The 20,272-nt window shown below is 45.1% G+C and overlaps 1 protein-coding gene across 2 annotated transcripts in view; it reads left to right on the top strand.

The window, feature by feature from the left end:
- Nucleotides 1-7,167: 7,167 nt before the first annotated feature.
- The window catches only part of arhgef3 (Rho guanine nucleotide exchange factor (GEF) 3), a 58,485-nt gene continuing 45,380 nt past the window's right edge, over nt 7,168-20,272 (top strand). Inside the window, exon 1 of one of the 2 annotated variants that reach the window (XM_061891637.1) lies at nt 7,168-7,425. In XM_061891637.1, coding sequence (XP_061747621.1) covers nt 7,391-7,425 — 35 coding nt within the window. In that variant the 5' untranslated portion in view covers nt 7,168-7,390. Of the gene's footprint in view, nt 7,426-7,850; nt 8,707-20,272 lie in introns of those variants that run through there. The other variant, XM_061891627.1, reaches the window with a different exon arrangement.

Below are 20,272 nucleotides of genomic sequence, written 5' to 3'. Positions count from 1 at the left end.
TTTGCCCGGCGCCTGGCCACCCACCTCCCACCCTTAGTGACAATTCCTCAGTCAGCTGGAGGCGTTTGGCATCCGCGTTCGGAAGGGGGGGATAGTGCTGGTGACTGTGCTGATGTGGTGGCGCATCTACACCCAGCCAGGCAAACCCCTGCCATACCTATACCATCTGTTTTTCATTTTTGTACTGGTGGCTGTGCTAATGTGGTAGCACAGCTGCAACCAGACAGACTTCCCCCTGCCCGAGATATCCCACCTATCTTCCGTTTTTCCCAGCCGCAGCCACCAGTCCCCTGGCTAGCCTCCGAGCTAGTACCTGTCCCGAAGCTAGCGCCTGAGCTAGCACCAGCCCCTCGACTAGCCCCCGAGCTAGCACAAGACCCACAGCTAGTCTCCGAGCTAGCGGCAGTCCCCGAGCTAGCCTCCGAGCTAGCGCCAGTCCCCGAGCTAGCCTCCGAGCTAGCGCCAGTCCCCGAGCTAGCCCCCGAGCTAGCGCCAGTCCCCGAGCTAGCCCCCGAGCTAGCGCCAGTCCCCGAGCTAGCCCCCGAGCTAGCGCCAGTCCCCGAGCTAGCCCCCGAGCTAGCGTCAGCCCCCGAGCTAGCGTCAGCCCCCGAGCTAGCGTCAGCCCCCGAGCTAGCGTCAGTCCCCGAGCCAGCCCCCGAGCTAGCGTCAGTCCCCGAGCCAGCCCCCGAGCTAGCGTCAGTTCCCGAGCCAGCCCCCGAGCTAGCCCCAGTCCCCGAGCTAGCCCCCGAGCCAGCGGCAGTCCCCGAGCTAGCCCCCGAGCTAGCACCAGCCCCTTGGCAAGCCCCTGAGCTAGCACCTGTCCCCAGGCTAGCCTGTGAGCTAGCACCCATACCTAGGCTGGCCCTGACCCCCGCCCCTCAGCCAGTAGCACTGGCTTCAGCTCCTCAGCCATCTCCTCGTGTCCGGCGGGCTGCAGCTCGGCGCCGCCCACCTCCTTGTGTCCGGCGGTCCTCACTACAGTGCCGTCCACCTCCTCGTGTCCGGCGGCCCGCACCAGGGAACCATTCGCGCCCGCCTTACCGACGGCCAAGACGTCGACCGTTCTTTGGTCGTCCACTTCGCCGGCCGCAGCGGCGGTCCACCCGACGCCGCCACCAGACTTGTCCCCGATGGCTTCTGAGACACTTGGGCTGGCGACCCACCACCAGTTCACCCCTCCACCCTCCCTTGATTTTTGTTCCTGCTTTTGGGGGTGTTCAGATTCTAGGACATCTGGAATCTGTCCATAGGGGGGGGATACTGTTGCGGGACATGCGCATTCTGCGTCTCTCTCCGCTGCGAGTCCAACCAGAGGACCCGCCGACAGCGCACTCCAGACACGCCCCCGCATTCATCAAGCGGACCGCGCCCACTCTCCGCCGCAGCCGGCTGCAGGACACACCTGTGACTGACGATGAGCAGCATAAAAGACCAGTGGACACACGGATCCGTGCGGGAACTTAGTTCCAAATGCGTACTGTAAGCAATCACCCTGCTTTATGCAAACCTGCTCTCCCTGTGCCCTGTACCTCTACGTGTTCTCAGTGTCTTCTCCCGTGTCCCCACAGAATCCTCCGTCGCCCGCAAGGTGAGCTGTGCGTCTCACTCTTTTCCCTGGATCTCCCTCTGGATTCTGACTGCCTCCTTTGTACCTTGACTCCTCGCTTGTTTGACCTGAACCCTCTGCCTGCCCCACGGACTTCCGCGTTCTCTTTTGTCAACACTTGGGTAAAACACACTTCAGTTAATTAACACACTTAGACTAACACCATACACCCTAGAGTTTTTGCCACGCTCCATTTAATTAGTATGTTTTCTGTTGATTGATTATTACATATATACATTTGTTAATATAGATATATATATATATATATATATATATATATATATTTTAATAAATCTTTGGACATACTGCCACCTGGTGTCCGTTTGCCGTCACGTCCTCCTTAGTAAACCATAACAAAAAATTTAAAAACAAATCTGTCTGGAGCCGCAAAACAAATTTAAAAGCCATATTACATACAGATAGTGTGTCAGGAGATATAAATTGAATTAAGAGGACTTAAAAGGAAACTAAATGAGCTCAAATATAGCTACAAACGAGGCATAATGATGCAATATGTACATACAGCTAGCCTAAATAGCATGTTAGCATCGATTAGCTTGCAGTCATGCAGTGACCAAATATGTCTGATTAGCACTCCACACAAGTCAATAACATCAACAAAACTCACCTTTGTGCATTCATGCACAGCATTAAACAAGAAAAATTACTTGTACTCGTTTTAATAGATGATGTTCTTTGAACTGGGTACCAAAAGTTGTTTATCAGGAATGTGACACTTAGCAAGAGATCTATTATCTGATCAAGCTCTGTCTCCTGTGTCTTTGATGTAACATGTGGACTTTAGTTGAGCTGGGCATATGTGTCATTTATTCTTGACCCCCAACAGACCTAAATTGTTCCCCTTTCCTGAGTGACGCCCCTCCTCTGGGCAAACGACACCCTCTTCCCTTCACAGGACTTTGGGTATTCATTCCACTGGTGTACTGTATGTAAATGAGCATGGAGGGCGGGACTTCTGAGAATGTATAATTGTCATGTCAAATTCTAAAGGAGTTAGAACAAGCTGGAACGAACGGATGTGTCGTTCTGGTTTGGTCTCGCTTTGCAAAGCTTGTTATTAATTTTTTGTTACTTTAATAAATCATTTTAAAGCTATTTGTCACTAAAGGATCGTCTTTAAGAAAATTTCCACGACATGAACAAAATGAGACAAAACAAATCACGGTGAGTTCAAAGACCGCCAAAATTAGTAGGACAAAACGGCGCTCACCAAATATTCGAATCAGTGAAGCATGTTTAATACAAACAGTGTGCTTTATAACAATTTCGGAGGTTTGTGTCATGTTTGTCCTTCTACAGAAACCATATTAAAACAAAAAATATATTTTTTCCCTTTATCTTTTTCCATTTTTCATACATTTTTGAAAAAGCTCCAGAGAGCCACTAGGGCTCCAGAGCCGTGGATTGCCGACCCCCGGTGTTGTGGGTGAGTCACATCCTGGACTATCGTGTTTGCCAGTGGAATGATGGACCTCAATCAATCAATGTTTATTTATATAGCCCCAAATCACAAATGTCTCAAAGGACTGCACAAATCATTACGACTACAACATCCTCGGAAGAACCCACAAAAGTGCAAGGAAAACTCACACCCAGTGGGCAGGGAGAATTCACATCCAGTGGGACGCCAGTGACAATGCTGACTATGAGAAACCTTGGAGAGGACCTTAGATGTGGGCAACCCCCCACCCCCTCTAGGGGACCGAAAGCAATGGATGTCGAGTGGGTCTAACATGATACTGTGAAAGTTCAATCCATAGTGGCTCCAACACAGCCGCGAGAGTTCAGTTCAAGCGGATCCAAGACAGCAGCGAGAGTCCCGTCCACAGGATACCATCCCAAGCGGAGGCGGATCAGCAGCGTAGAGATGTCCCCAACCGATACACAGGCGAGCGGTCCATCATGGGTCTCGACTCTGGACAGCCAGTACTTCATCCATGGTCATCGGACCGGACCCCCTCCACAAGGGAGGGGGGGACATAGGAGAAAGAAAAGAAGCGGCAGATCAACTGGTCTAAAAAGGAGGTCCATTTAAAGGCTAGAGTATACAGATGAGTTTTAAGGTGAGACTTAAATGCTCCTGAGGTTTAGATCTGAGATGTTGGGTGTGGGTAGACCGATGATTTTATATTTTGATTGGTTTCATCAGGCCTATTTGGGTGATGCTCAGTGGGCCAAATGAAAGGTTGAATAGTCCTGCTGTCCACCATATCAAGAGTGCCAAGAACCACTTTGACAAGAATGTGCAGTACTGACATTGGAATGTCATTTGATAAGTGCGAGCGAGAGATATCTAGACGATTGCAACTATCTGAACAGATACAAATACCGGGGGAGTCCTACAAGCCAACCATGACGAGGCACCCAAATACCTTGGGAGGGTGAGGCAGATTCTGAAAAGCCAGCTGAATGGCTCGAAAAAGATGCAGACAATTAACACCAATGCCATGCCAGTAATCAGATACCCCGCTGGCATTATACCCCGAACACTGGAAGAAATGCAAGCCTCTGATACCAAGGCACCAAAGCTCCAAAGTCCTCACAATGCATGGAGGGTTCCACCCTATGTCCGGCATCCTGAGGCTGGACACGACGCAAAGAGAGAAGGACTGGCAAGTGTCAGACAATGGGCAAGAAAATGGCACCCTGCGGGGACCCCCCGCTCAGTGAACGTCTCCGGCAACAGAAGCCCAGTAAGGAGCAGGAGCCAGATGGTCCAGGTGGTCTTTCAATGCTAAATATTTGCTGCCACCTTGTGGACAATGTGAGTAAATCAGATCAATGACACTTTTAATGGACAAGCACATCATTTACTTATATGCCACAATCCAAACAACCTTCCCTAGTCATGGGAAGAAAAAAAAGAAAATGCAACTAACATAAAGGTCAACACACGGTCATTACATGGATATTATGAAAAAAATGTCCAAACATCATGACAAAATTCAAAATGACACCCATTAGAGTGCATGATGGGCTTATAGCCTTGTGGTTAGCACACTTACCTCTACTTCGGGCGGCGTGGGTTTGCGTCCTAAATACCAGGTGGTCCCTGAATGCTACATATTTGCTGCCACATTTTGGACAATGTGAATAAATCAGATCGATTAATGTTTTACAGAAAAGCACAGCATTTACTTATATGCCACAATCTAAACAACTTTCCCTAGTCATAGTACAAAAAAATGCAGCTAAGTTATGTTCAACACGCGATCACACATAACCTGCTCACTGAATTTTGTGGATATTATAAAAAACGTCCAAACACCAAGAAAAAATGACAAATGACACCCATTTTAATCCATTAGAGTGCATGGTGGGCTTTTAGCCTTGTGGTTAGCACACTTACCTCTACTTCGGGCGGCGTGGGTTTGCGTCCTAAATACCAGGTGGTCCCTGAATGCTACATATTTGCTGCCACATTTTGGACAATGTGAATAAATCAGATCAATTAATGTTTTACAGAAAAGCATAGCATTTACTTATATGCCACAATCTAAACAACTTTCCCTAGTCATAGTACAAAAAAATGCAGCTAAGTTATGTTCAACACACGATCACACATTACAAAACCTGCTCACTGAATTTTGTGGATATTATAAAATACGTCCAAACACCAAGAAAAAAATCCAAATGACACCCATTTTAATCCATTAGAGTGCATGGTGGGCTTTTAACCTAGTGGTTGGCACACTTACCTCTAATTCGGGCAATGTGGGTTTGCGTCCTAAATACCAGGCGGTCCCTGAATGCTACATATTTTCTGTAAATCAGATCAATTAACTTTTTTCAGAAAAGCACACATTAACTCATATGCCACAATCCAAGCAACCTTCCCTAGTCATGGTGCAAAAAAAGAAAATGCAACTAACATAAAGGTAAACACACATGGTCACAGATAACACAACCTGCTCACTGAACTTTGTGGATATTATGAAAAACGTCCAAACACCATGAAAATGTTCAAAATGACACTCATTAGAATGCATGATGGGCTTTTAGCCTAGTGGTTAGCACATTTACCTCTACTTCGGGTGGCGTGGATTTCCATCTTCAATACCAGGCAGTCCCTTAATGCTACATATTTGCTGGCACCTTGTGAACAATGTGAATAAATCAGATCAATGACATTTTTTCAGTAAAGCACAGCATTAAGTTATATGTCACAATCCAAACAACCTTCCCCAGTCATTGTGCAAAAAAAGAAAATGCAACTAATATAAAGGTCAAAACACATGTTTACACATAACACAACCTGCTCACCAAACTTTGTGGATTTTATGAAAAACGTCCAAACACCATGAAAAAAATTCAAAATGACACCCATTAAAGAGCATGATGGGCTTTTAGCCTAGTGGTTAGCATACTTACTTCTGCTTCAGGTGGCATGGATTCCCATCCTCAATACCTTGCAATCCTTGCATGCTACATATTTGCTGCCACCTTGTGAACAATGTAAATAAATCAGATCAATGAACTTTTCACAGAAAAGCACAGCATTTACTTATATGCCACAGCCCAAACAACCTTCCCTAGTCATGGTGTGTGTGTGACAATCACGGGTACTTTAACTTTAACTTAATATATGTATATGTGTGGCTATATGCATGTGTGTAGATATGTACACATAAATAGATACATATCTTCTTTTTTTAATCTTTTTTTTTTACTATTAATATTACTAAATGATTGTGTACGCACCTTAGGCAATCTGCTCCAATTTTGTTGTTCTTTTAATCTGTTCACTAAAATAATGACAATAAAACTATTTTCTATTCTATTATATCCTATTCTCAGAAGTGATGACAAACATTTTTTTGTATATTTGCTGGTAATGTTTTACTTTTAGCCTTAAACATAACACATAATGTCTGTAACTTTATTAGTTCCTGTGGTTTCAATAAACCAGAATTAATAAAAAGTATGTTCGTGTGTTTTAGATCATCTGCTTCATGAATAATCCTTATAGCTCTTTTTTGTAGTTAATAGTTTAAAATGTTTTAAGTATTGTCTTAAGACCCACTTGTATTATTTGGCTTTTAACACTACGTGAGTTGTGTGGCCCTCTGTGTTTTTAGAATGTTGTTTTCTATTTATTGTTTTAATTGGTTTCACTCTTTAAAATCGTTTTTCATCATATTTATTTTCATATTGTTTTTATATTTATTTATTTTTTGTTTTTATTCAGTCACTGGTGCAGCTAAGGATAATATTTGAATGTTATTTTTAATATTGTTGTGCAGCACTTCGGAAACATTTTTGTTGTTTAAAATGCACTAAATAAATAAAGTGGACTGAAGTGAATTGCTGCGATGAGGTGGCGACTTGTCCAGGGTGTACCCCGCCTTCCGCCCGATTGTAGCTGAGATAGACACCAGCGCCCCCCGTGACCCCAAAAAAGGGAATAAGCGGTAGAAAATGGATGGAAATGGATGAAGTGAATTGATTGATGCGAATGAACGTTCAAAACTTCGGAAAGAGTAAATTAAATGTCATGCTCTTATTTTTACAAGCCTTACCGGAAGTGGTCTCTCCTCCCTGCAGCTGACTTGACTAGCGGAACAAGGTGCTTCTCGGTTGAGTCACTCTTTTTTTTCTCTCTCTCTCAGCAGGGCGGACTTTTGGACTAAACTTTGACTTTGACCCGCCGTCACCAACACTTTTGTTTATGTTCTCCCGCCGGTAGCCTCTTGTTTTTGCTGTTTTGTTGTTGTTTTTGTCGGCGGCTCGGGAGGTCTCCGGGCGAGGAGGAGCTGCGGTCCGATGCAGGCAGGTGATGGACGGCGGCCTCAGACCAGGTGTGCACACTGACACCATTTTATTCCTTTTAAAGACAACATCCATGCTGACAAGACTACATTTCAGCTTAAAGGCCTACTGAAATGAGATCTTCTTATTTAAACGGGGATAGCAGCTCCATTCTATGTCTCATACTTGATCATTTCGCCATATTGCCATATTTTTGTATTAGTAGAGAACATCGACGATAAAGTTCGCAACTTTTGGTCGCTAATAAAAAAAGCCTTGCCTGTACCGGAAGTAGCAGACGACGTGCGCGTGACGTCACGGGTTGTGGAGCTCCTCACATCTGAACATTGTTTATAATCATGGCCACCGGCAGCGAGAGCGGATCGGACCGAGAAAGCGACAATTTCCCCATTAGTTTGAGTGAGAATGAAAGATTCATGGATGAGGAAAGGGAGAGTGATAGGCATAGCTCGGTTGATAGAGTCGCTGTGCTAGCAACTTATAAATAAAATAAATGGGTTGTACTTGTATAGCGCTTTTCTACCTTCAAGGTACTCAAAGCACTTTGACACTACTTCCACATTCACCCATTCACACACACATTCACACACTGATGGAGGGAGCTGCCATGCAAGGCGCCAACCAGCACCCATCAGGAGCAAGGATGAAGTGTCTTGCTCAGGACACAACGGACGTAACGAGGTTGGTACTAGGTGGGATTTGAACCAGGGACACTTGGGTTGCGGACGGCCACTCTCCCACTGCGCCATGCCTTCCCTAAACTGAGGGTTCGATTCCAGCTTGTGCCATCCTAGTTACTGTCATTGTGTCCTTGGGCAAGACACTTTACCCACCTGCTCCCAGTGCCACCCACACTGGTTTAAATGTAACTTAGATATTGGGTGTCACTATGTAAAGCGCTTTGAGTCACTTGAGAAAAGGGCTATATAAATATAATTCACTTCACAATTCACTGAAGGACTAGGGAATAAAAACTACATGGCAGAGGGATTCAGATGTTATTAGACACATTTACTAGGATAATTCTGGAAAATCCCTTATCTGCTTATTGTGTTACTAGTGTTTTAGCGTTTTAATGAAAGTCGGAGGGGTGTGGTGACCGCCAGTGTCTCTGAGGAAAGCCATGTTTCTCGACGATGCGAAATGAAGGCAGCCGTTGGGGCCGGGCTGAGATTTTTTTTTTTCCCCCTTACTCCACGGTGGACGCATCCCACATTCGGGGGCGGCCGGTCGAAGGAGGCAAGAGAGTCCGCAGCTGCCTCTATGACAGCTGCACAAGGAACGATGCAAGCTCTCCGCTCATGTCTACGGTAAGAGGCGACTTATTACCACCATTTTCTCACCGAAACCTGCCGGTTGACATGTGGTCGGGAACCATGTTCGCTTGACCGCTCTGTTCCATAGTAAAGCTTCATCTTTTGGGAATGTAAATAATGAAACACCGGCTGTGTTTGTGTTGCTAAAAGCGGCCGCAATACACCGCTTCCCACCTACATCTTTCTTCTTTGACGTCTCCATTATTAATTGAAGAAATTGCAAAAGATTCAGTAACACAGATGTCCAGAATACTGTGGAATTATGCGATTAAAGCAGACGACTTATAGCTGGGATCGGGGCTGGAACAAAATGTCCGCTACAATCCGAGACGTCACGCGCACGTGTCATCAACAAGATACTCCGCATGAAATTTTTAATTGCAATTTAGTAAACTAAAGCGGCCGTATTGGCATGTGTTGCAATGTTAATATTTCATCATTGATATATAAACTATCAGACTGCGTGGTCGCTAGTAGTGGCTTTCAGTAGGCATTTAAGAACTTGTATTTGACTTGTGTGTTCTGACGAGTAAACACAAACACACATGTTCCAACATGGCAGCCTGCTGAGATGTTGACTGTTGCTGAATCCTCTAAAAGTATGTCAACTGTACTTCTGTGAGTGTCGTGCGATGTTCAGACATGTTATGTTCTTATTTTGATACTTTTCTTAGACCTTAACACTTTTATCTGGACCAAATATAATGCAGATCATAGCACTTACCAAGCCTGCAATCAGATTGCTCGTTACTGATATGCTGTTTACAGCCACTAGGGGGCACATTTGCATGGTATACAGCAGGGGGCACCAACACGGGCACCAGGTCGCCCGTAAGGACCAGATGAGTGTCTGTCTATCTGTGTTGGCCCTGCGGTGAGGTGGCGACTTGTCCAGAGTGTACACCGCCTTCCGCCCGATTGTAGCTGAAATAGGCGCCAGCGCCCCCCGCGACCCCAAAAAGGGAATAAGTGGTAGAAAATGGATGGATGGATGGATGGATGGAGTCGCCCGCTGGCCTGTTCTAAAAATAGCTCAAATAGCAGCACTTACCAGTGAGCTGCCTCTATTTTTTAAATTGTATTTATTTACTAGCAAGCTGGTCTCACTTTGCGTGACATTTTTGATTCTAAGAGAGACAAAACTCAAATAGAATTTGAAAATCCAAGAAAATATTTGAAAGACTTGGTCTTCTCTTGTTAGAATAAATTCATTTATTTTTTTACTTTGCTTCTTATAACTTTCAGAAAGACAATTTTAGAGAAAAAATACAACCTTAAAAATGATTTTAGGATTTTGAAATACCTTTTTACCTTTTAAATTCCTTCCTCAATGTTCAGGTAAATTTATTTGTTTCATTGTAAAGAATAATAAATACATTTTAATTTATATCTTCATTTTAGCTTCGGTTTTTTCGACGAAAAATATTTGTGAAATATTTCTTCAAACTCATTATGATTAAAATTCGAAAAAAATATTCTGGCAAATCTAGAAAATGTAAATCTTATTTCAAAGTCTTTTGAATTTCTTTTAAAATTTTTGTTCTGTAAAATCCAGAAGAAATAATGATTTGTCTTTGTTAGAAATATAGCTTGGTCCAATTTGTTATATATTCTAACAAAGTGCAGATTGGATTTTAACCTATTCAAAACATGTCACCAAAATTGTAAAAAAAATAATCTTAATCAGGAAAAATTACTAATGATGTTCCATAAATTCTTTTTTTAATTTTTTCAAAAAGATTCGAATTAGCTAGTTTTTCTCTTCTTATTTTTCGGTTGAATTTTGAATTTTAAAGAGTCAAAATTGAAGATAAACTATATTTCAAAATTTCATTAAAATGTTTTTTCCTGTTTTCTCCTCTTTTAAACCGTTCAATTAAGTGTTTTTTCATAATTTATTATCTACAAAAACCTTCCGTAAAGGGGAAAAAAATGTAGGACGGAATGACGGACAGAAATACCCATTTTTTTTATATTTATAGATGTATTTATTAAAGGTAAATTGAGCAAATTGGCTATTTCTGGCAATGTATTTAAGTGTGTATCAAACTGGTAGCCCTTGGCATGAATCAGTACCCAAGAAGTAGCTCTTGCTTTCAAAAAGCTTGCTGACCCCTGCTATACATCCATCCATCCATCCATCTTCTTCCGCGTTTACGAGGTCGGGTCACGGGGGCAGCAGCCTAAGCAGAGAAGCCCAGACTTCCCTCTCCCCAGCCACTTGGTCCAGCTCCTCCCGGGGGATCCCGAGGCGTTCCCAAGCCAGCCGGAAGAGATAGTCTTCCCAACGTGTCCTGGGTCTTCCCCGTGGCCTCCTACCAGCTGGACGTGCCCTAAAAAGGCGTTCGGGTGGCATCAGTATACAGGAGGGCTGAAAACTGTATCAGGATATATGTTTCTTATATTGATAATATTGATATTTTTTTATGACCTATGAAAAATATAAACCAGGTGGAAAATATATTATGTCAACATATTTATTTCAAATGTAATCACCTTTTAAATAACCTCATGAAAACAAGGAACAAAAGTAAGGAATATGTAAGAAATGCTTAATAAACTGAAAAAAAATCGTAATGACCTCTTGCAGGCCTTAGTTTCAGTCCATAGTGGATCTAACATAATAGTGTGAGAGTCCAGTCCATAGTGGATCTAACATAATAGTGTGAGAGTCCAGTCCATAGTGGATCTAACATAATCCTGTGAGAGTCCAGTCCATAGTGGATCTAATATAATAGTGAGAGTCCAGTCCATAGTGGATCTAACATAATAGTGTGAGAGTCCAGTCCATAGTGGATCTAACATAATAGTGTGAGAGTCCAGTCCATAGTGGATCTAATATAATAGTGAGAGTCCAGTCCATAGTGCTCCTCTCTGAGCTGCTACCTTACCGTGGTAGAGGAGTTTGCATGTCCCAATGATCCTAGGAGCTATGTTGTCTGGGGGTTTTCATGCCCCCTGGTAGGGTCTCCCAAGACAAACAGGTCCTAGGTGAGTGATCAGACAAAGAGCAGCTCAAAGACTTCAATGGAATTACAACGAAATGAACCCAGATTTCCCTCGCCCGGACGTGGGTCACCGGGGCCCCGCTCTGGAGCCAGGCCCGGAGTTGGGGCACGATGGCGAGCGCCTGGTGGTCGGGCCTGTTCCCATGGGGCCCGGCCGGGCACAGCCCGAAGAGGCAACGTGGGTCATCCCTCCAATGGGCTCACCACTCATAGGAGGGGCCATAGAGGTCGGGTGCATTGTGAGCTGGGCGGAAGCCGAAGGCAGGGCACTTGGCGGTCCGATCCTCGGCTACAGAAGCTAGCTCTTGGGACGTGGAACGTCACCTCACTGGGGGGGAAGGAGCCTGAGCTAGTGCGCGAGGTAGAGAAGTTCCGGCTGGATATAGTCGGACTCACCTCGACGCACAGCAAGGGCTCTGGAACCAGTTCTCTCGAGAGGGACTGGACCCTCTTCCACTCTGGCGTTGCCGGCAGTGAGAGGCGACGGGCTGGGGTGGCAATTCTGGTTGCCCCCCGGCTCAAAGCCTGTACGTTTGAGTTCAACCCAGTGGACGAGAGGGTAGCTTCCCTTCGCCTTCGGGTGGGGGGACGGGTCCTGACTGTTGTTTGTGCTTATGCACCAAACAGCAGTTCAGAATACCCACCCTTTTTGGGTACACTCGAGGGAGTACTGGAAAGTGCTCCTCCGGGTGATTCCCTTGTCCTACTGGGAGACTTCAACGCTCATGTTGGCAACGACAGTGAAACCTGGAGAGGCGTGATTGGGAAGAATGGTCGCCCGGATCTAAACCCGAGTGGTGTTTTGTTATTGGACTTTTGTGCTCGTCACAGTTTGTCGATAACAAACACCATGTTCAAACATAAGGGTGTCCATATGTGCACTTGGCACCAGGACACCCTAGGCCGCAGTTCCATGATCGACTTTGTAGTTGTGTCATCGGATTTGCGGCCTTATGTTTTGGACACTCGGGTGAAGAGAGGGGCGGAGCTTTCTACCGATCACCACCTGGTGGTGAGTTGGCTGCGATGGTGGGGGAGGATGCCGGACATACCTGGCAGGCCCAAGCGCATTGTGAGGGTCTGCTGGGAACGTCTGGCAGAGTCTCCTGTCAGAGAGAGTTTCAATTCACACCTCCGGGAGAACTTTGAACATGTCACGAGGGAGGTGCGGGACATTGAGTCCGAGTGGACCATGTTCCGAACCTCTATTGTCGAGGCGGCTGATTGGAGCTGTGGCCGCAAGGTAGTTGGTGCCTGTCGTGGCGGTAATCCCAGAACCCGTTGGTGGACACCAGCAGTGAGGGATGCCGTCAAGCTGAAGAAGGAGTCCTATCGGGTTCTTTTGGCTCATAGGACTCCGGAGGCAGTGGACGGGTACCGACGGGCCAAGCGGTGTGCAGCTTTAGCGGTCGCGGAGGCAAAAACTCGGACATGGGAAGAGTTCGGGGAAGCCATGGAAAACGACTTCCGGACGGCTTCGAAGCGATTCTGGACCACCATACGGCGCCTCAGGAAGGGGAAGCAGTGCACTATCAACACCGTGTATGGTGCGGATGGTGTTCTGCTGACCTCGACTGCGGATGTTGTGGATCGGTGGAGGGAATACTTCGAAGACCTCCTCAATCCCACCAACACGTCTTTCTTTGAGGAAGCGGTGCCTGGGGAATCTGTAGTGGACTCTCCTATTTCTGGGGCTGAGGTCGCTGAGGTAGTTAAAAAGCTCCTCGGCGGCAAGGCCCCGGGGGTGGATGAGATCCGCCCGGAGTTCCTTAAGGCTCTGGATGCTGTGGGGCTGTCTTGGTTGACAAGACTCTGCAGCATCGCGTGGACATCGTGGGCGGTACCTCTGGATTGGCAGACCGGGGTGGTGGTCCCTCTCTTTAAGAAGGGGGACCGGAGGGTGTGTTCCAACTATCGTGGGATCACACTCCTCAGCCTTCCCGGTAAGGTTTATTCAGGTGTACTGGAGAGGAGGCTTCGCCGGATAGTCGAACCTCGGATTCAGGAGGAACAGTGTGGTTTTCGTCCTGGTCGTGGAACTGTGGACCAGCTCTATACTCTCGGCAGGGTTCTTGAGGGTGCATGGGAGTTTGCCCAACCAGTCTACATGTGCTTTGTGGACTTGGAGAAGGCATTCGACCGTGTCCCTCGGGAAGTCCTGTGGGGAGTGCTCAGAGAGTATGGGGTATCGGAATGTCTTATTGTGGCAGTCCGCTCCCTGTATGATCAGTGTCAGAGCTTGGTCCGCATTGCCGGCAGTAAGTCGGACACGTTTCCAGTGAGGGTTGGACTCCGCCAAGGCTGTCCTTTGTCACCCATTCTGTTCATAACTTTTATGGACAGAATTTCTAGGCGCAGTCAAGGCGTTGAGGGGTTCCGGTTTGGTGGCCACGGGATTAGGTCTCTGCTTTTTGCAGATGATGTAGTCCTGATGGCTTCATCTGGCCGGGATCTTCAGCTCTCACTGGATCGGTTCGCAGCCGAGTGTGAAGCGACTGGAATGAGAATCAGCACCTCCAAGTCCGAGTCCATGGTTCTCGCCCGGAAAAGGGTGGAGTGCCATCTCCGGGTTGGGGAGGAGACCCTGCCCCAAGTGGAGGAGTTCAAGTACCTAGGAGTCTTGTTCACGAGTGGGGGAAGAGTGGATCGTGAGATCGACAGGCGGATCGGTGCGGCGTCTTCAGTAATGCGGACGTTGTATCGATCCGTTGTGGTGAAGAAGGAGCTGAGCCGGAAGGCAAAGCTCTCAATTTACCGGTCGATCTACGTTCCCATCCTCACCTATGGTCATGAGCTTTGGGTCATGACCGAAAGGATAAGATCACGGGTACAAGCGGCCGAAATGAGTTTCCTCCGCCGGGTGGCGGGTCTCTCCCTTAGAGATAGGGTGAGAAGCTCTGCCATCCGGGAGGAGCTCAACGTAAAGCCGCTGCTCCTCCACATCGAGAGGAGCCAGATGAGGTGGTTCGGGCATCTGGTCAGGATGCCACCCGAACGCCTCCCTAGGGATGTGTTTAGGGCATGTCCAGCTGGTAGGAGGCCACGGGGAAGACCCAGGACACGTTGGAAAGACTATGTCTCCCGGCTGGCCTGGGAACACCTCGGGATCCCCCGGGAAGAGCTAGACGAAGTGGCTGGGGAGAGGGAAGTCTGGGCTTCCCTGCTTAGGCTGCTGCCCCCGCGACCCGACCTCGGATAAGCGGAAGATGATGGATGGATGGATGGATGGACAGTCCATAGTGGATCTAACATAATCGCGAGAGTCCAGTCCATAGTGGATCTAACATAATAGTGAGAGTCCAGTCCATAGTGGATCTAATATAATAGTGAGAGTCCAGTCCATAGTGGATCTAACATAATCGTGAGAGTCCAGTCCATAGTGGATCTAACATAATAGTGTGAGAGTCCAGTCCATAGTGGATCTAACATAATAGTGTGAGAGTCCAGTCCATAGTGGATCTAACATAATAGTGAGAGTCCAGTCCATAGTGGATCTAACATAATAGTGAGAGTCCAGTCCATAGTGGATCTAACATAATAGTGAGAGAATCCAGTCCATAGTGGATCTAACATAATAGTGAGAGTCCAGTCCATAGTGGATCTAACATAATAGTGAGAGAATCCAGTCCATAGTGGATCTAACATAATAGTGAGAGTCCAGTCCATAGTGGATCTAACATAATAGTGAGAGTCCAGTCCATAGTGGATCTAACATAATAGTCAGAGTCCAGTCCATAGTGGATCTAACATAATAGTTTGAGAGTCCATTCCATAGTGGATCTAAAATAATAGTGAGAGTCCAGTCCATAGTGGATCTAACAAAATAGTGTGAGAGTCCAGTCCATAGTGGATCTAACATAATAGTGTGAGAGTCCAGTCCATAGTGGATCTAATATAATAGTGAGAGTCCAGTCCATAGTGGATCTAACATAATAGTGAGAGTCCAGTCCATAGTGGATCTAACATAATAGTGAGAGAATCCAGTCCATAGTGGATCTAACATAACAGTGAGAGAGTCCAGTCCATAGTGGATCTAACATAATAGTGAGAGTCCAGTCCATAGTGGATCTAACATAATAGTGAGAGTCCAGTCCATAGTGGATCTAACATAATAGTGTGAGAGTCCAGTCCATAGTAGATGTAACATAATAGTGAGAGTCCAGTCCATAGTGGATCTAACATAATAGTGTGAGAGTCCAGTCCATAGTGGATCCAACATAATAGTGAGAGTCCGGTCCATAGTGGATCTAACATAATAGTGTGAGAGTGGGTGATGCATGGATGGTTATTTATTATTTATTGTTTTATTTAGTTTGGAAAGGTCCCTTTGAGGTTAAGTATCTCTTCTTCAAACACCTGTGCAGGTGCAACTGCAAGACAGGCGGGCTGTGATTAGGATGCTGTGGACTGGCTTCGGACCTTGAACCCTCAAGTTGCTAGCCCGGCCGCTCTACCATCCGAGCCACGCCGCCCCGAACGGCCCGTTATGAAACAAAATACGAGCTGCGATTGTTGGCCAATCACAGGCGTCCTCTCACACAAGTGGGCGGGGCCACCATTGTACTGTAAAGAAGGGAATAAAACCAGCAATAAAAATGTGGGTCATTACTTCTGTGAAGATCCCCTCCAGGCATGTTGGAGGATGAAACTGATGGCTTTTATTAGCGGGTGTGGAACTGTTTCCCCCATTTAGAGTCCAATTTGATTCCGATTAAGCGTCACACACACACACACACACACACACACACACACACACACACACACACACACACACACACACACACACACACACACACACACACACACACACACACACACACACACAGGCCTGAGGGCGAGTCATGTGACTTGCTGGAAACATCTGTTGTAGAAACAGTAAATCAACACTATTTGAAAGATATAAACAACACAAGAAGTGTTTTGCTGTTTTTGACTCTGGACGTGATGTACTCGAGCAGGCCGGGACGCTACATCCTGTATGTGCCTGTTGTATGATGACGCACAAATGATAACATTCTTTATTAGCGTTTTTATTTTAAAGGCCTACTGAAATGAGATGTTCTTATTTAAACGGGGATAGCAGGTCCATTCTATGTGTCATATTTCATCATTTCCCGATATTGCCATATTTTTGCTGAAAGGATTTAGTAGAGAACATTGACGCTAAAGTTTGCAACTTTTGGTCGCTAATAAAAAAGCCTTGCCTGTACCGGAAGTAGCAGACGATGTGTGTGTGACGTCACGGGTTGTGGAGCTCCTCACATCTGAACATTGTTTACAATCATGGCCACCAGCAGCGAGAGCGATTCGGACCGAGAAAGCGACGATTTCCCCATTAATTTGAGTGAGGATGAAAGATTTGTGGATGAGGAAAGTGAGAGTGAAGGACTAGAAAAAAGAAAAAAAGACTATACAGTGGGAGAAATTCTTTTGTGGGGGCGGTATAGCTCGGTTGGTAGAGTGGCCGTGCCAGCAACTTGAGGGTTGCAGGTTCGAAACCCGCTTGCACCATCCTAGTCACTGCCGTTGTGTCCTTGGGCAAGACACTTTACCCACCTGCTCCCAGTGCCACCCTCACTGGTTTTAAATGTAATTTAGATATTGGGTTTCACAATGTAAAGCGCTTTGAGTCACTTGAGAAAAGCGCTATATAAATATAATTCACTTCACTTCACTAATGTTATTAGACAAATTTACAATGATAATTCTGGAAAATCCTTTATCTGCTTATTGTGTTACTAGTGTTTTAGTGAGATTATATGGTCGTACCTGTACAACCTGAAGGTCGGCCCCGCACCTTTCTTCCGCACCAGTCGACGGGTGGTGGTGATGCCCATCTCTGCCCTTCGCAAGGGACCCTCTTCGAAACACGATCTTTTTAAATAATCGCTCAATAATACGCTGTACTTTGTGTGTGTGGTCCAATCCAACCATGTTCGCTTGACCGCTCTGTTCCATAGTAATGCTTGACCGTCATCTTTCGGGAATGTAAACAATGAAACACCAACTGTGTTTGTGTTGCTAAAGGCGGCCGCAATACACCGCTTCCCACCTACATCTTTCTTCTTTGACGTCTCCATTATTCATTGAACAAATTGCAAAAGATTCAGCAACACAGACGTCCATAATACTGTGGAAATATGCGATTAAAACAGACGACTTATAGCTGGGAACGGTGCTGGAACAAAATGTCCTCTACAATGCGTGACGTCACGCGCAGGCGTCATCATACCGCGACGTTTTAGCATGATACTTCCACGCGAAATTTAAAATTGCAATTTAGTAAACTAAAAAGGCCGTATTGGCATGTGTTGCAATGTTAATATTTCATCATTGATATATAAACTATCAGACTGCGTGGTCGCTAGTAGTGGCTTTCAGTAGGCCTTTAATGTTTAATCCTATAAAATATCCGTACGGTAACAGCTTATTTTTCATGATGCGACCAAGCCGTTCTTTAATTCTTCCAAGTTGGTAATGAACTGTTCCAGTGTCAAACTGCGGCCATCATAGAAGTGTAAAAACCCCCAAAACGATTTCCCGATTAGTCATGATTCTTATTTGCTGTCAAAAAAAAAAATATATATATATATATTTTTTTTTTTTTTCCCAATCTTTCCTGTTCATATTGTTGATATACATGACCATATCCACTGTACATATTCACTTTAGAACATTTATTTATTTATTTGTATTTGACTTTATTCAATATTTGGGTAGAATTTTTATTTTTTATTTTTTAAAGTTTTCTTTTAATATAGAAATTGATCAAAGCTGTTTTATGGAGGAATGTAGTCAATCATCGAACTGGCATCCAATGTTTTTAAAAACGTATATATTTTGAATCAAGAATCGTTTTAATGAGAGAATCGATTCTTATTCGAATCGTTACTCTAAAGCAGTGGTCCCCAACCACCGGGCCGCAGAAGAATTTTTTATTAAAGGGGAATATTATCACAATTTCAAAAGGGTTAAAAACAATAAAAATCAGTTCCCAGTGGCTTGTTGTATTTTTTGAAGTTTTTTTCAAAATGTTACCGGTCTCGGAATATCCCTAAATAAAGCTTTAAAGTGTCTTATTTTCAGCTCTCTACGAAGACACTGTCCATTTCCCTGTGACGTCACACAGTGCTGCCAATGTAAACAAACAATGGGAATACCACAGCAAGATATAGCGACATTAGCTCGGATTCAAACTCGGATTTCAGCGACTTAAGCCATTCAACAGATTACGCATGTATTGAAACAGATGGTTGGAGTATGAAAGTATTGAAGGAGAAACTGAAGCTATTCATAGCCATAGCATGGCCGAATAGCTGCGTTAGCATCGCCGGTAAAATGTGCGGACCAAACGATCAGGACTTTCGCATCTTTTGAAACTGGAGCAACTTAAATCCGTCGATTGGTAAGTGTTTGTTTCGCATTAAATGTGGGTTGAAGGAAACGTAATATAGTTGCAAATGCATCTACAGGTTATCCATACAGCTCTGTGCCATGTCTGCTTTAGCACCGCCGGTAAATAGCATGTTAGCATCGATTAGCGTAGCATGTTAGCATCGATTAGCTGGCAGTCAACATCAACAAAACTCACCTTTGTGACTTCGTTGACTATCGTAGCCAATGCATTTGCAGGTTATCCATACATCTCTGTGCCATGTCTGCTTTAGCACCGCCGATAAATAGCATGTTAGCATCGATTAGCGTAGCATGTTAGCATCGATTAGCTGGCAGTCAACATCAACAAAACTCACCTTTGTGATTTCGTTGACTATAGTTGCAAATGCATCTGCAGGTTAATCATACATCTCTGTGCCATGTCTGTCTTAGCATCGCTGGTAAAATGTGGAGAAACTCCAGCACATTCAATGGGGGTCTGGCGGCAGACACTTTGGCATCTTGGGGCCAGTGGTGCAACTTGAATCCCTCCCTGTTAGTGTTGTTACACCCTCCGACAACACAAGGACGAGGCATGATGTCTCCAAGGTTCCAAAAAATAGTCAAAAAAACGGAAAATAACTGAGCTGAGACCCGGTGTTTGTAATGTGTTGAAAATGAAAATGGTGGCTGTGTTACCTCGGCGACGTCACATTCTGACGTCATCGCCTCCAGCCCGATAAACAGAAAGGCGTTTAATTCGCCGAAATTCACCCATTTAGAGTTCGGAAATCGGTTAAAAAAATAGATGGTCTTTTTTCTGCACCATCAAGGTATATATTGACGCTTACATAGGTCTGCTGATAATGTTCCCCTTTAAACACAATTTTTTTTATTTTTTTTATTTTTATTAAATCAACATAAAAAACACAATATCCACTTAGAATTAGTGCACCAACCACAAAAACCTCCCTTTTTCATGATAAAAACGTCATTTTTTCATGACAAAGAAAAAAAATTAAAAAAAATAATGAAAAGGATTCCCACTTCTGCCATCCAAGTCACTGCCGTTGTGTCCTTGAGCAAGACACTTTACCCACCTGCTCCCAGTGCCACACACACTGCTTTAAATGTAACTTAGATATTGGGTTTCACTATGTAAAGTGCTTTTAGTCACT

Source organism: Nerophis ophidion, linkage group LG02, assembly GCF_033978795.1.
Source record: "Nerophis ophidion isolate RoL-2023_Sa linkage group LG02, RoL_Noph_v1.0, whole genome shotgun sequence".
Lineage (NCBI taxonomy): Eukaryota > Metazoa > Chordata > Actinopteri > Syngnathiformes > Syngnathidae > Nerophis > Nerophis ophidion.
The sequence above is the reverse complement of the archived record's forward strand: the minus strand, read 5'-3'. Positions and strand labels throughout refer to the sequence as shown.